General features: G+C 33.1%; 4 protein-coding genes across 8 annotated transcripts; 3 read left to right on the top strand and 1 right to left on the bottom strand.

The window, feature by feature from the left end:
* The first annotated feature begins 1115 nt into the window (after positions 1–1115).
* AT5G14700 (NAD(P)-binding Rossmann-fold superfamily protein) lies at positions 1116–4417 on the top strand. Of its 2 annotated transcripts, NM_121474.3 has the most exons (5): positions 1116–1586; positions 1832–2013; positions 3183–3380; positions 3488–3641; positions 3840–4417. In NM_121474.3, the coding sequence occupies exons 1-5, from the start codon at positions 1328–1330 to the stop codon at positions 4151–4153; spliced, it is 1107 nt and encodes a 368-aa protein (NP_196974.1). In that variant the 5' UTR covers positions 1116–1327; the 3' UTR covers positions 4154–4417. The 2 variants fall into 2 exon arrangements, with proteins under 2 accessions (NP_196974.1, NP_001330450.1); NM_001343357.1 differs by having other exon boundaries at positions 1143–1586; positions 3488–4403.
* Positions 4418–8009: 3592 nt separating this feature from the next.
* Positions 8010–10997, top strand: AT5G14690 (uncharacterized protein). 2 transcript variants are annotated; one of them, NM_001343356.1, is made up of 2 exons: positions 8010–8267; positions 10128–10997. In NM_001343356.1, the coding sequence occupies exon 2, from the start codon at positions 10140–10142 to the stop codon at positions 10791–10793; it is 654 nt and encodes a 217-aa protein (NP_001318561.1). In that variant the 5' UTR covers positions 8010–8267; positions 10128–10139; the 3' UTR covers positions 10794–10997. The 2 variants fall into 2 exon arrangements, with proteins under 2 accessions (NP_001318561.1, NP_196973.1); NM_121473.4 differs by lacking the exon at positions 8010–8267 and having other exon boundaries at positions 9943–10893.
* Positions 10998–11429: 432 nt separating this feature from the next.
* Positions 11430–13819, top strand: AT5G14680 (Adenine nucleotide alpha hydrolases-like superfamily protein). The gene is made up of 4 exons (NM_121472.4): positions 11430–11807; positions 12272–12393; positions 12505–12623; positions 12927–13819. The coding sequence occupies exons 1-4, from the start codon at positions 11630–11632 to the stop codon at positions 13033–13035; spliced, it is 528 nt and encodes a 175-aa protein (NP_196972.1). The 5' UTR covers positions 11430–11629; the 3' UTR covers positions 13036–13819.
* ARFA1B (ADP-ribosylation factor A1B) lies at positions 13703–15708 on the bottom strand (the record flags this gene model as incomplete). 3 transcript variants are annotated; one of them, NM_001343354.1, is made up of 7 exons in its annotated part: positions 15669–15708; positions 15189–15356; positions 14946–15016; positions 14596–14715; positions 14395–14513; positions 14187–14268; positions 13703–13988 (listed from the first exon to the last, which is right to left on the bottom strand). In NM_001343354.1, exons 2-7 carry the CDS (start codon positions 15334–15336, stop codon positions 13983–13985), a joined length of 546 nt encoding a protein of 181 aa, NP_001331344.1. In that variant the 5' UTR covers positions 15337–15356; positions 15669–15708. The 3 variants fall into 3 exon arrangements, with proteins under 3 accessions (NP_001331344.1, NP_001331345.1, NP_001318560.1); NM_001343355.1 differs by lacking the exon at positions 15669–15708 and adding an exon at positions 15557–15663; NM_001343353.1 differs by lacking the exons at positions 13703–13988; positions 15669–15708 and adding an exon at positions 15557–15587 and having other exon boundaries at positions 14160–14268.
* Positions 15709–15892: the final 184 nt, after the last annotated feature.

Raw genomic sequence — 15892 nt, 5'->3', positions numbered from 1 at the left:
TTATGTATCCATTAAATAATATATTGTATATTTGTATGCGTAGACACTTTCGGTAATTGCTAATATGCATCTTTGTTATTTGTAGTCAGACAATATTCAAATGTGTGGATGGTCAAACACCTATAATATAACAAAAAATATATTACACATTCCATAGTTATATGTAAGTAGCTCAACATAGAAAATGAAAATAAAATATGTTGAGAAGTATTTATTTTTTTTTTATATTAAAACGTAAAAATAAAGTTATTAAAAGCTGAGGCGGAGAACAAAAATATGAAAATGGAATGGGAGGAAAAACAATACTGGTTACGTGTAAATAATTAATGGCGGAGAACAATACCATTTATTCTCTATATTCCGTCTAGTCCACCCACGTAACACTCTATCAAAATAAAAGTAAAAAATCAATACTAAATAAAAAGTTTAGACGTTAATATAATACAAGTAACAGTTTACCCAAATGGTAATATTTTGAACAATTTTTATTGTATTTAGATTACGAACATTTAGTTAAGTCGTTGTCCTCTTAATTAATCAAGTTACTTAGCCGTCGTATTATTAGGGGTCAACTAGTTTGACCTTATTTAAAATTAAACCAAAAAAAAAAAAACTAGTTTGACCGTAATGACCGGTTTGGACCAAATCCACGTATATTCAAAATAACCAGTCATGTAACACGGCAGCTCTATTTTTATTTACGCAACTCTCACTAAATTAGTTTATTTTAAATTGTAATTTGTAACCTATCTGACTTCATAATATAAGAAGAAGAAAAAACCCTGTATAACTTTGTAATTACTTGATTTTTTTAAACAAATTCTATTACATTTACATACTCCAACAATAATAAAAATTAAGAGACTAATAACATAATTTAGTTCTTGATAAACTTTGATATTTACTTAGTCACTTCATATACATTACCATAGGTGATCTGAAAGATATCAGGTTTTTGGAACAAATAAAAACGTATTTAACTATTTATAGTCTTTTTTATAGGTAAAATAATAAATATACACCGTAGATGGGATCGTATTCGTATAAAGAAAGGAAGCCAAGCTGAGCCGATAAAGCTGAATTGTATTACACTTGTCTTATTTTTTTCTTCAAAAAAATGAGAGACTCTTTAGCATTCTCGTGTGATGTGTAACGGCCTCTGTTTCTTTCTCTCTATAAATATCTTCTTCCTCATTTCTCAATCCTCTGTGTATCTCTTTCTACCTTCTCTGAACCTATAGAGCCAACGAAACCAGAGGACAGTGAACAAAGAATTGTATAATTCGATCTCAACTCGTTCCTTTGTTGATTCTTTACTCCGACTATTATGAGGATTGTACGTGCGACGGAGACGTTCTCGGCGGAGCTTAAAGAGTTCATGTGCGCCGCTGTGCAAAGGAGGAAAGACGACGACGGATTCAGAGGCTCTCGTGGCGGTGGTAAATCTAGAAATGCCATGGATCTTGATTCTGACGCCGGAAACAGATTGGTTTGTGTTACTGGTGGTGTTTCTTACCTTGGTCGTGCCATTGTTAAACGTCTTCTTGTTCATGGATACTCCGTTAGAATCGTCGTTGATTGTCCAGGTAATTTTCATCTCTAACGTTTTAAATTATTGGCAAGATTTTTGGGAAATTAATCTTGATCTTGATTCAGTTTATGCTTGTTTCCTTCCTAGGTAATTATAGATTAACGGAGAAAAACCTCAAATTAATACATATTTTAACGAATTACTGCTTACATATGTGATTCAAAGATATTATAAATTTTACATATTCGGCTTGGAGTTATATTAAGTTTGATATTTTCTTCTCCAACTTTGAAAATGCAGAGGACAAAGAGAAAGTGAGTGAGATGGAAGCTGACGCTGAAACGGCGTCGTTTAGCAACATGATTACTTCAGTGGTTTCTCGATTAACAGAGATCGATAGCTTAATTAAAGCGTTTGATGGTTGTGCTGGCGTTTTCCACACTTCTGCGTTTGTTGATCCTGCTGGAGTCTCTGGATATTCGGTATGTTTCATTTTCATCTTCCTCTGTACAATGTGTATGTGTATAACAATGGAGAGATACGTATCATAAATTCGTACAAAGGCATACATCATATTTAATGTACATGACTAGTTAGTTACATTCTAACTAGTGAATTCGTATGATTAAAAAAATTCTCGTTCTGGTCACACAAATTTTAGTGGCGTACGTGTCGGGGTGTGAATATGAGAATGTGTATCTTACTGATATGTCAAATTAAGATAATATTTTAATTTCCTTATAGAATTTTGTCTGCCCCTAGTTTGGTTTCTAGAACACCTTTGAGTGGCTCTGCTTTTCGTTAATAAAGTGGTTATGAGTTGAGGTTGGTTCTTAGTAACTTACCTTAGTTTTCTGAATGTTTGTTGGCATAAGTACATATTTTCAACCATAAATTTCAATGCCTTTAAAATCTTTAATATTTTTTGCTTTCAAATACTTAGATTTTGTACACCTTTTTTGTCTCCTTGCTTTGTTTCTGTTCGCTCTTTATGTTGACAAAAAAAAAAAATTCTTCCTCAACTAAATGACATTGAAAGAGTTGATAGCTCTTCATAACCAAAATAATAAATAGAGTTGATAGCTCTTGCATTGTGACATTTCAACACTTTTTGGAATAGAATGAAAATATTTTACTTAAATTTGAAAGATTTGGTTATTTTCTTTTCCTGTTGTTATTTGACTAATTCATCCTCAACCACCTGATTCATAAGAGTCATCATATAGTAATTAATTAGCATAACGAATTTTCTACGCTTCTAGATTGATAGGTTCATTTATTTTGTGTTTGAGAGTAACTGTGAACTACCTTAGAAAGCTTGTCTACCTACTAACAGGGACAGCTATCTACATAAGGGTATGTGTAAGTGTCTGGTCGCGATATGAATCGTACTGATACACCTTTCTAACCTGTGGCCACTATTTATTGAAACGTCTACGTACCAAAACTTTTGTTTCAGTAAAAAAACATATCACACATGTCATCATAAAATCAATAACATAAATGGACCTACCAATTTGTGTAAGAGTACTATCAGAAGTTCACTTTTGTTTTTCTTTTTACAACCTGTCTTAATTAGTCGTGCTAACAAAAAAAAAGAAATGTTACGGTTTAAGAAATGTAACTCATTTTCACTGTTAATGTTTTGCAGAAATCAATGGCGGAGTTAGAAGCAAAAGTGAGCGAGAGTGTAATCGAAGCGTGTACAAGAACAGCCTCAGTGAGAAAATGTGTCTTCACATCATCTCTCTTAGCCTGCGCTTGGCAAAAAAATCCCTGTAATAGTCTTGACCACTCTGTTATCAATGAAGAAAGCTGGAGCGATGAACAACTCTGCATCGATAATAAGGTAATTAGAATAAGTAAACCATAATTTTCATCATATTTAGCTCTAGCTAGAATATTCAAAAATTAATAACATAGTAATAATTAACATCCTTTATACTAAATCCACAGCTTTGGTATGCACTTGGAAAACTAAAAGCCGAGAAAGCTGCGTGGAGAATAGCTGATTCAAAAGGATTAAAGCTTGCAACTATATGTCCTGCTCTTATAACTGGTCCTGACTTCTTCAACCGTAACTCCACTTCAACCTTGGCTTATCTCAAAGGTAAATTAAAAACAAACCTTATAATGAATATGAATCCAAAATTGAGAAACCGTCCAAGAATAATGTTTATTGTTATATAGATATACTCCTATTAGCATATGTGTACGTAGTTCACGGGTGGTCCTTTCGATAAAGAGACAAAAGACAGCTGATAAGTTGTTGACTTTTATTTATATATTTTGTTTTGCAAAAATGCAGGAGCAAAAGAGATGTATAGTAACGGATTATTAGCGACAATGGATGTGAACAGGTTGGCTAAAGCTCACGTATGTTTGTGGGAAGGTTTGGGTAATAAAACTGCGTTTGGTAGATACATTTGTTTCGACACCATTCTCTCTAGAGATGGTGCTGAAAAGCTTGCAAAAGATATCGATGTTCAAATCGAAAAGATTTGCGGTAACAGCAACGATTCAGATGCAAACACAGAAACAGAAGCTTCTTTACAAATATCAGATAAAAAGCTATTAGATCTTATGTCAAGAACTCTACGAAGTTGCTACCATGAGAGTTAGCTAGGCACGACGACAAAAATTAAACAGAGCAGTTCTAAGCTATTGACGTAACGTTTTGCTCTTATTCTTTTCTTCTTTTAAATTATGCTTTATTTATTTGTTTAGTGTAATGATAAATCATTATGAAATAAAAAAAATGAGAATCATTGTTATTTGTAATTGTACGAATGTGGTTTGCGTGGAGGGTGGTTGTTGTAAAGGGCGGTAGAGTTGGTGTTCGTGGAAAATTTATAAATTCTTCCTATTTCGGATAACTAACAATAAGTCAATAACGAGCAAATAAAGCCAATTTCAACAACACGTAATTTTGTTTCTGGCCCGACTGGCCGGTGCAAAAGGATTATCACAAATATAATTTTTATTTTAATTTGTCAATCATCATGAAAAGTATACACAATAATTTTTCTGATAAATCAAACATTGTAATGATACCTTTAGCAAAAAAAACAACAACATTGTAATGATATGAATAATGAGTTCGTCCAACACGCAACCGGTTCATGCCAAACAAGCAAGCTGTTCGAACCAGGGACGTACAATGAGTGACACATGTCAACATATAAGTGATGATAGTTAAGGAAAGAAACATCAGAACAAATGATTAACATGAAGAAGAGACTGATGTGTCTCTGCAGCCAGGCGGCGAAGCGAGTGAAATACACTTCTTCAGTTCTTTTTTTCTATCTTTCAATACGCAAAAATTAAAACAGAGAGCAATCTCAGTAGCTAACGTGGCGATCGGAGAGTCGAGTGCACGTGCAAAGTGTTTTGAAGACAAAGTCACGCCAAAGGCAGCACCAGAGAGAAATAGGCGTGAACGCTGTCCTATTTTTTTAAGTTCAAACTCACGGAAAATCACACAAAATAAAACATAAATAAATGATTTTATAAAGTTATGCTGATTAAAAAATACTAAAAACTTATGTAAATATTTGAAACTATAAAGAAAAAAAAACTCATATCAACTCTGCAAATAACTCAGCTCCTAAATGCAGCACTGAAATGTAGAAACTTTAATGTATACCATTTTCATGGCACTGTTACCATTGTACATACATCCATCATTGAACGCAACATAATTAAGTACATACTCTAAGATACTTTTGGTAATGAGATGTTCAGATTTGCTTAGAAGTCACTCAAATTTATCAAATGAATAAATATTTCTAATTTCTATTTTGGGTGTTTATTCTTTTTATTTAGTGTTGAAAAACACTAGAAAACTATTGTGAAAATGCATGGAAAGCAACACAAATTGGGCCGAGTTCCCATGATTTGATTCTCTCTGTCTTCGGGACTCATCAAACACCAAGCTCCGATATTTCCTATAAATTCGTACAAGAACTTATTCTTATCGATTGTGTATTACTAAATAGGAGTAAATACTAATAACTCGAACCGGTTTACACATATGTGAAACTGTGAGGAAATATTGGTTAAACTAATCCAAAAAAAACATTTGAATTCACAAATTGTTTAACCAAAGCATTTTCCTTTTTCTGGTAAAAAAAAAGAAGAAAAAGAAGAAGATCATTACTGATCTACAACTTTCATCAAAAATCTTTTTGAAAATCAAATATTTCACCAATAAAAAATCCAAAACATTAGTGAAGAAATTTACAAAAGATGGGGCTGCATTCACAATTGGTGTCTTTTAACAAAAATGTCAAACAACGTTTCTAACAAAAAAAAAAATGTTTCAAACAATAAGTTTGATCAATAGAGTATCGACCCCCTAACTATCGTTTACAGCACTACAGTTGTAAAATGTAATGCTGATCATAATTGTTTGTTCACACGGAACGTAACGTAACGAGTTTAAAACTTTAAAGAAGTTATACTTGTATGATACTCTAATTCCGACCTTTACTAGCAGCCTACCTTAGCAGGTTATAGTTTACATGTTGTATTTGTTAAGAGTATCAAGTCGTTTAATGTAACACATCAAGAAGATTTTGATTTGATGATTACGTTAATCGATAACTAATAAATTAAAAAACTAAAATGGTTGGCTCTTTATTTTCATCAAAGGCCTCCTCAAGAAATCTCCTATAGATATCATAAGACCAACACCTAAAGACTGTAATTTTGTATTCCTATATATTAAGTATATTGTACACGTAAAGTCGAATTATGGTATAGGTATTGTAATCTTAATTAATTCGCGTAAACGAATATTCTTATCAGTATGATATATATACTTTAGTTGAAAGTTTATATATATATAGTCATGATTACATCATCGTATCATTGAAAAATACTTAGCCACCTCACATATTATCATATGGTATTTGTATATATGAGAAATCCATTATCTTGTTCCAAATTTAACTAATTGTCGTTGACTCGTTGTAATTTACTAATTTGCACTTATATATATATATATATTTTTTTTTAAAATGTGTGATATTTAAATCTATATGATTATCATTATCGTGAATCACTGAATCTCTGAACATATCACACATTTCCCGGCTTTCAATTTGATTGTATCAAAGCTAATAACGAATAATCTACTCATAAGTTTCAGTTAACTAGTTCATTCAAAAAATAACAACTCAAATCTAATTACGTAAAGCTAACGTTTTGGATGTATAATCTATATATATATACATTTTTCAGTCATTTTAGCAAATAAATCCTAAGTTGAAACTTATTTACAAGAGATGTCATTGCTATCAATTATTATCAATTAATTAATATTCCTAATTTGTAGCATTTCCTTATCTATTATATTTCCATCAATTTTAATTATTTAAAAAATGAGAAATCTTAGGACATTATTCATATATACTTGATTAAAAGATAAATATTATAGTTAATTAAACATTTAAAATATTTAACGGAAAAATGTTTTATAATATTTATAATATATGAAATCTATAAAAATTAAATAATCATTTAAAATAAAACTTTTAAATTAATGTGATTATAAATCTTTTAATAAAAATATTATTCGAACAAAAAATAAAAAAAATAATGTTTAATTTTAACTGTTGAGATTAGATGATAAGACGAGTTTAGAATATTTATAATATATGAACTTTAAAACTATTAAATAATCATTAGAAATAAAACTTTTAAATTGATTTGAATTATATATCTTTTAAAGTAAAGTATTATTAAAACAAAAATACGAGATGGTATGACGAGTTTTGGTCGATAAGTAATACGAGACAGTATAGTACGGGTGAAATCTATTAGATATGTTTAATTTCACTGAACGAGATTAGATGATATGACAATTTTGAATCGATAATAATACGAGACAGTATACCACGGGTGAAATTATATATATATTTATAAATCAAAATATCATTATATTAATAAAACAAATATAATTAAAATTTGAATTATTTAGTTATAATCTAAATTTTAACTTAATAAACTGTTTGTTATTCTTTTTATATTTTTAAACAGTAAAAATTAAACATAGTAATTATATACTAAATAATATATATATATATAAGAGTTGTACATTTAGAAAATATAAAAATAAATTATATATATTTAATCTACTAAACAAATTAATTTTTTATTTTTTGAAAAAGATATAGTCCCGGGTTAAAATCTAGTTATAACTGTAAAAGTATTGCAAAATATTCCTCTAATTCGGTTAAAAACCTAAATCATACGGCTCATACCCAAAAAATTATTACAAAACCTAACTGTACATATAGCTCTTGTCATATGTCGTCGTAAAAAATACTCGAGTTTAGCTCATTCAAATAGAGCTTTACTCAGCTGCTAAAATAAAAAATTAATGCAATTATAACTAACGTAATTAATTAAGCTCCGTACACGTGAATATATATATAGAGAGAGAGAGAAACAAAAAAGGAAACATGTATATATGTAAAAATGGAGCATTTGCTACACCAAATCATCTTTCTTAATCGTCCTCTCCTTCTTCTCCTTCTCCTACTTCTCCTTCTTCTCCTTTTTCTTTCCTTTATCATATCCATCATCCCAAACCTAGCTAAACCCACAAATCATATCTTAGGATTACTACAATACACAACATACCAAATGAAATTGTATTTCTGTTGAACTTTATGCATCCATAGTTATATATATTTACCAGAAATCAAGCAAGTTGAGGAAATCATCCAAGGTAATCCTACATTTCTCTCATGACTCATCATTTTCGATTAGGGTTTCTTAGTTGGGTTCAATTTCTATAAATCCCAGTTACGATTATGGTCTTAACTACGGGTATAATCTGAATTAGCTATCGAGTTCATCGTAGATTTTACATATCCGAAGAGCTTTATTTATTTTAACAATATGATTAGTTAGAGGGATATTTAGGTTGCATGTGTGTCATTTGTGACTACCACGTTGGGGATATACAAACATACATTTCATAATTAACTTTAATTGTATTTTTCCTTAAGAAAATTTCCATAGATATTGAAATTGAGCTTTCTAATAATGATATCCATATACACAAAGTATATAGGGTCTCATATGTGTGAATATACCACTATATCAGTATTGTATAATGAACATGCAAATTACATTTTTAAATTTACCCACCATTTTGCACTTTTACCTTATACAAGTGAAAAGGGACAATAGTACTAGGTCCCACTACGATATAAAAAGGAAAGATACGATTTTTCTTTATCTCTAAACACGAAACATATACTGTATGATGGTTTGTAATAGATGGTATAATCAGAATGCATTTGAATAGTTGATTAACATTTTCGCTTTCGTAAAGATGAAACAGAGAGATATAATTCTACAACATTTGCCGGAGTCCAATTGTCCAAAAGTAATATCTTTAATTCATTTTTAACAGAAAACAAAAGTAACATCTCTATGAATCATGGTTTATAGCCCATTAATATGTAGTTCATACATATCTAAAAATATATTATCGTCTACTGGAAATTATTGCAAGGAGATTCCTAATAGACTTTCTAGGACTATTAATTAATAGGGCTATTGATTATCAGTTGTTTCATAAGTTAAGTAGGAACACTAAAGTATAATTGAACAATAGACTATTTATTTCGTATACTGTATTAGTGTATTCTAAATTGTATTTTATTACGTTCCACGTAATTGGGCCATAAGAAGACCCGGCAATCCACGTGAAAGAGAATCCTTCCCACTAGCATCCACGTTGCCACATTAATTTTTAAATAGTTTCTCATCAATTAAACATTATAATATTAATCACCATAAACATCACCATAAATTTTTTGTTGGTACAACAATCTCCATCTTTTGTTTGTCGCATATCTTCGGATAACAAACTTTTTTTAGTGGAATGTGTTTTCTAAATGGTAAATGACCATACTATATACTAGTAGAACGTAAAAAACAAAATGCTAAATCCAATACAACTTCTTAAACCTTGTGTAAAACTTTTAAATTAGCAAAAAAAATATTAACGAGATACCTATCAGGCTACTACACCACAATTAATCTCAGAGAGCCCAAAACAATAATCATTAATTCATTACATATCCCTAGGAGAACTCCTTTTTAAAATCTTTCAAAAACTTTAGCATTTCCGATGGTCAAAATCCCCCAAAATAATAATATGGATCCGTTTCCACGCGCTCCTTGCAATTTATAAATAAAATTCATTAGACCAAACCTTATTTTTTACCCTTATGTATATAGTATGTTTGATTTACATGAGGGAAAAAAACGAAGTCGTTACATGTCGTGGTTTACACGCGATAAAGAAGAGCGTGAGAGAATAGTGAATCTAAACCTGAACTGTCTTGGTCATTAAGTGAAAAATGCATGGAAAATCTCGAGTTGTTGTTTCCTACATCTCTCTGTTTTTTTTGTTTTAATAAAGTTTTTACTATTTCCTATACGTATCAACTTGTAAGCAAAACCTTTTTCAAACTTTGATCCATAAATTAAATACATATCGATGTATCTCGTATATATATATTACAGTGACCAAGCTCTTCATTTTTTTCTGTATTATTTTTTGTTGTAGTAGGCTTTTGTTTTGATGGAGGAAAACCCGCATCGAGTTTCACGTAGAAACCATGGCGGGACCCACTGTCAAAACGACGCCGTGGACGAAGAGAACCGTCGACGACGGCATAACCACCACACTCACGGCGACGAAGTCAAATGCTCCAGTAAGAGATGCCGATCGTGGGCGGCTGCGGCGATTGCTGACTGTGTAGCGCTTTGTTGCTGTCCATGTGCGATCATCAACCTTCTTACTCTTACTCTCGTCAAAGTCCCGTGGATGATCGGACGGCGATGTCTCGGCGGCGGCGGTCGGAATAAGAAGAAGCGGAGAGTAATACACAGGAGGAAACGCCGCGGGAATATCAACGGTGAAGATGAGTTTTATCATCATAATAACCATCACCGCCGGTTTGAGACAGCCGAGGAGGGTGAGAAATGCGGCTGCGGCGGTGGCGGAGGAGGATGTTATGGCGGCGGAGATTATGATGATCACCGGTTTGTGGTAGAGAGAGATGGGAGTTTAACGAAGGAGGAGGAGGAGGAGGAGAGAACGACGTCGTGTAAAGGAGAAGATCATGATGAGTCGCGAATAAGTGCAAGAGTTGAAGCCGAGAGAGTGTGGTTAGAGTTGTATCAGATTGGTCATCTTGGATTTGGTAGAGTCTCTTTCACTGGAATTCAATGATTGATCAATTTGTAGGATTTTTTAGTTATATTCGAATAAATATAAAATGTGAATGTTTTAGTCTATGTGTTCTATTCTATGATAGGTCTCGCTCGTGAGCGTATTCGCATATATACATCTCGATCGATCCACTATGCTAGAAACCACATTTGTGATATATAACTGCAGAAATTTGTTCATTCCATCAAAATATCATGAATTAGCTCGACAGTGGACCTAGAAGTGTTCACATTGTTAGAGACTTATACCTTTAAATAATTTGATTCATAAAACTAGTTTTGAAAAAAAAAAAAAACAGAGAGGAAGTGGTTATTGGTAGTTTGATGATTTTTTATCACATTCCAAAGCTTTTGTCATTCAATTTTTTTAGTTACAATTAATTCTATATAATGCCAGTAAATTATACTCAGTATGATTGGAAGATGATTTCTTAACACTTATAAGTTCATATGATTTTTCTCATATTCACTAAATACTTAAAACCCTATACAATTAGAATCTTTTATTTAAATCAATAAAGTACAAACTATATAACAAAATGAAGCTAGCCTACCAATAACACCCAAAATATAGCAATGGGCCCGTTTATAAACAGATTGAATAGTTGGGCTAGATAAGAGACCCACTAACAAAGTTCTGCTCCTAAACCGACCCTGCGCATTTTAGTCGGCAGCAAAATTTATTACGATATCGTGCTCTAATGTGCGCCGTCCGCGCACAATACCCTTTCCTCTCTGCTTGTGCCTGACATAGTTGTTATTCAGTTCATTCCTGCTTCCCCGCCTTCCTCTTTTAGGAACCAATAGAGCTCGAGAGAGTAGTCGAGTGAAACAATAATGGAGAGCGAGCCTACTCGAGTGATGGTGGCGGTGAATGAATCGACTCTCAAAGGCTATCCACACGCGTCGATAAGTAGCAAAAAAGCATTCGAGTGGACACTGAAGAAGATCGTTCGGTCCAATACCTCTGGCTTCAAGCTTCTCTTGCTCCACGTTCAAGTTCAAGACGAAGACGGTTACTTCTCTCTCTCATTCGATCGTTGAATTTTGAATATCGTGATACTTGGATTTGAGTCTGTATCTGTCTGCTTAATGTTGTTGATCATTAGTTTCAATGATGATGCTCAACGGATATTTTTTAGGGTATAAGTAGATTAATTCAGGCTAAATTAGGTGTTTGTATATGTTCTCAAGACTTGATCTCTAGTGTTTTAGCTGTTTGTGAGGGTCGTAGAGTTTTCAATGGAAGTCAAAGAACCGACAAGAACTGTTTTTGGTTAGTTAGAAGAATCTAGATCCACTTCTGAGAAGAATTGTGCTTTTGATTTCTAAGAAATATTATGGAAAAGACTTTCTTCATGTTTATGTGATGTTTTTCCTCTTCATTGGGAGCAATGCAATAATGTACCAAGTTTTATTTTTGTTAGGTAGCATTAATAAATGTGATCTTACTTGTTCTGATTATGAATTGGGAACCAGGTTTTGATGACATGGACAGTATATATGCTTCCCCTGATGATTTCCGACAAATGAGGGAGCGTAACAAGGCTAAAGGACTTCACCTTCTTGAGTTTTTCGTTAAGAAATGTCATGATATTGGGGTAAACGACTCCTTTAAACTCATTGATAGATCCATATCTGTCTTTATGTCCCTCACTTGTATCACAGTAACTTTTGGTGGCTCTGATACATGGTAGTTGTTGAACTTGTAGGTTGGGTGCGAGGCTTGGATCAGGAAAGGTGATCCCACAGAATTGATATGCCATGAAGTGAGGCGAGTCCGGCCAGATTTTCTGGTTGTGGGAAGTCGTGGTCTCGGCCCATTCCAAAAGTATGTACAATCCTCACACACGCCTCAAGAAGACTTATTCTTGCTTTACAGTTATACCATATCGATTAGTCATTATGTAGTCTCAAATGACTTGTTGGTTTCGGGAAAAATACAGATCAAGAGTTTATTAGAAATCCTGAGACCTTTTTCTTGCATATGATGATTGATGACACCTCATGGAAATCAATCACTGCTTATGCTTTAGACTTTATACTGCACCGAGAATCGTCATTAGCTCTTGTACTTGCTTGAGCTTGAAATCACAGATATTGATCAAGTTCACATTTGTTTACCACTGGACAGGGTATTTGTTGGAACAGTGAGTGAATTTTGTGTGAAGCATGCAGAATGCCCAGTCATCACAATCAAACGCACTGCTGAAGAATCTCCACAAGATCCAGCTGATGACTAAATTTCAAAAGCAACGCAAAACCATGCGGTGATTTCATGTCTGCTGAATCCCGCAAGCTTTTGAGAGACAATAAATGGGTGTGTTGCAGTACAGAAGAAGAAAAACGTTACAAAAAACTCTTTTGATTGATCTAGTAAGTGCATCTGTAATTCTAGATGTTATTCGATGATACTACACACACAAAGCATCATATATATTCGTGTTTAGTCTCCATTCTCGAAACATAAAAACAAAAAGTTCCTTTATTTGTTGTGTAATCTTAGACTCTTCAATGTCTTTCATATATGGCTATCCAATGTCTGGTCTGCTGTATCTGATTGCAAATGCTTCTTGGGATGTTCTCGTTTATCATCATGGTCCTAGTATTAACTGAGTACTAAGGAAGTATCAAAGAGGTGGAGCAAATGAAGCGTTTCTTGGAGGAATTGTCATGTCTTGAGCTCGTTAACGTTGGCGCATCCCCAAAAGACCACAAGGAAAAGCTACGACTCACCACGGATTTTCTAATGCTACCTAAAGCTTCTTCCAAATTCGAGATCAAGTTGAGTTTCTTGAAAATTACCATATTGGCTCTCATATTTGTCCAAGTTTGTTGGAACATGAATCTACTTACTCTTCTGTTGGACCATTTGAGCCCTCATGCATAGTGTATTTGATTTGGTTTTATTAGGGTTCTATAAACTGAGAGAATTTGTAAAAACCTTCTATATAAGGAGGAAAAGGTATCATATCTACTCTTTAGCTAGGAAGAACATTTCCATAAGTTTAGAAGAAACAAACAAAAAGGTAAAAGTAAAAACTATCACAAATCCATTTTTGACGTTTTAACACACAATGACACAAGCATCAACGGATGGATGCTATAAACCGTTGTAAAATCAGACATAATACTTCTTTCTTCTCCACAATCACTAATGGTCTCCAAGGACAAAAAGTGTTCAGCTTCATCATGCCTACTCAGTACTCAATCAAAATGAAGGTTTGATCAGTATTCATGAATAATGATTTTTTCCTCTAAATGTCTCCAAAACTGTATATATAGATATAATCTAAAACCCCTAAGGATGTTATTTAAGTGCATCAATACTTTCAAAAGAGTGTTCCTTTCAAATTTCTACTTAGTTTTAAAATGGGATATTTAAGTTATTTACCTTGGTAGCGATGTTGTTGGAGAGCCAATCAAGGCCTTCATAGAGACCTTCTCCAGATGTGGCACAAGTGCTTTGAATGTACCTGTTAAAAGAAAAAAACATAAGATACATGTTATCACAATGTGATCAATCTAACCACATTTTTTTTTATTTTTCAATCTAACCACATTAATTAATGAAAAACTTTGTAGAAAGAAAATAACTTTACCAATGGCGTTGGCGAAGAGAGTGAAGACCAAGCTTATCAGTTATTTCTGCAGCATTCATTGCGTTGGGAAGATCTTGTTTGTTTGCAAACACAAGAAGGACAGCATCCCTCAGTTCATCCTACAAACATGGTATAAATCAAATTATAGGAAGTTGTTTCAGTCTAACTGTGTAACAAGAGAAAACTAGAAAGAAGGCAAACCTCATTCAACATGCGATGTAACTCATCCCTCGCTTCCACAACTCGGTCCCTGTCGTTGCTATCAACCACGAATATAAGACCTTGAGTGTTTTGGAAATAGTGCCTCCACAAGGGACGAATCTGTTTATGTTTTTACGGAAGTGCATTTTAATGTCAAATATCAGACAAAAAAAGAAGACGACAAACACTCATAGATACTAGACGTGGAGATTAAAATTTCAAATTGAGCTTGCACGATATGAATAACCAGGTTTTATGAAAGATCATTACTAGTCACACCAAAACCAGAGCAGAGCATAAAGCATCACGAGGACAGTATACCATAAACATGGCAAGAGTTAAATATGTACCTTGTCCTGACCCCCCACATCCCAAACAGTGAAGCTGATGTTCTTGTATTCAACAGTCTCCACGTTGAATCCTGGAAACGAAACCCTCCTTAACATTAAATTTTAAGAAACAAAACTTCCATGCAGAAGAGGATTACATAAAATCCGTAGCGGAGGATTACACACAGGTAAGAAACACATAAAATATTAATCTAAGTGTACACATCGACAGACACTGTGATTTAAGGAATCCTTAAACCTTACCGATGGTCGGGATGGTAGTGACGATTTCGCCAAGCTTCAGCTTATACAAGATAGTGGTCTTACCAGCAGCATCAAGACCTACCATCAGAATCCTCATTTCTTTCTTGGCAAAAAGCCGGCTGAACAACTTTGTGAAATTAAGCCCCATTTTTTTCCTTTAGCTAGCACCTACATCCAAAGCAAACCACAATACTCTAAAGAAATTCTCTGTATAACTGAAGACCAACAAAAGAAACACGAAACACTAAATCTTTATTGATAAACACGATCACGTTAACATTCCAAAAAACCTTAACAACAAAGTTCGTATAGATTAAAAAAAATATAGATAATGAGATCCTTGAACAAAGCCAAGTGACGAATAACACCTTTAGACCATGAACAAAAAGAAGAAGAACGTATAAACCAGATAAATCAATCGATCAATCACTTGATACTCTTAAGAAAGATGGAGATCAAAGACCGAGAAAATCAATATACCAGAGATTTTGAGAAACGATGATACAGAACTTGAATCGATGAATGGTGTGAGAGTTTGTTTACCTTTCGAAGAAGCTCCAAAGAAGGACCTGTTGTAGAGCAAGCCGCGAGTTTCGAAAGAGAAAATGTCTCTCCTCACAAAAGCTCTAATAATAGAATATTGGTTTTAAAAATCGTCCTTATAAAATATAAATATTTCGGAATTGCACCTTAAACAAAAGCAG

This window comes from Arabidopsis thaliana, chromosome 5 (assembly GCF_000001735.4).
Source record: "Arabidopsis thaliana chromosome 5, partial sequence".
Taxonomy (NCBI): domain Eukaryota; kingdom Viridiplantae; phylum Streptophyta; class Magnoliopsida; order Brassicales; family Brassicaceae; genus Arabidopsis; species Arabidopsis thaliana.
Note: the sequence above shows the minus strand (reverse complement) of the source record. Positions and strands in the feature narration are given on the sequence as shown.

Coding starts and splice junctions, on each gene's coding strand:
- AT5G14700 (NM_121474.3), top strand. CDS start 1,328: ATGAGGATTGTACGTGCGACGGAGACGTTCTCGGCGGAGCTTAAAGAG. Junction 2,014..3,182: donor CTGGAGTCTCTGGATATTCG/GTATGTTTCATT, acceptor AATGTTTTGCAG/AAATCAATGGCGGAGTTAGA. Junction 3,642..3,839: donor AACCTTGGCTTATCTCAAAG/GTAAATTAAAAA, acceptor GCAAAAATGCAG/GAGCAAAAGAGATGTATAGT.
- AT5G14680 (NM_121472.4), top strand. CDS start 11,630: ATGGAGAGCGAGCCTACTCGAGTGATGGTGGCGGTGAATGAATCGACT. Junction 11,808..12,271: donor TCAAGTTCAAGACGAAGACG/GTTACTTCTCTC, acceptor ATTGGGAACCAG/GTTTTGATGACATGGACAGT. Junction 12,624..12,926: donor GGTCTCGGCCCATTCCAAAA/GTATGTACAATC, acceptor ACCACTGGACAG/GGTATTTGTTGGAACAGTGA.
- AT5G14690 (NM_001343356.1), top strand. CDS start 10,140: ATGGAGGAAAACCCGCATCGAGTTTCACGTAGAAACCATGGCGGGACC.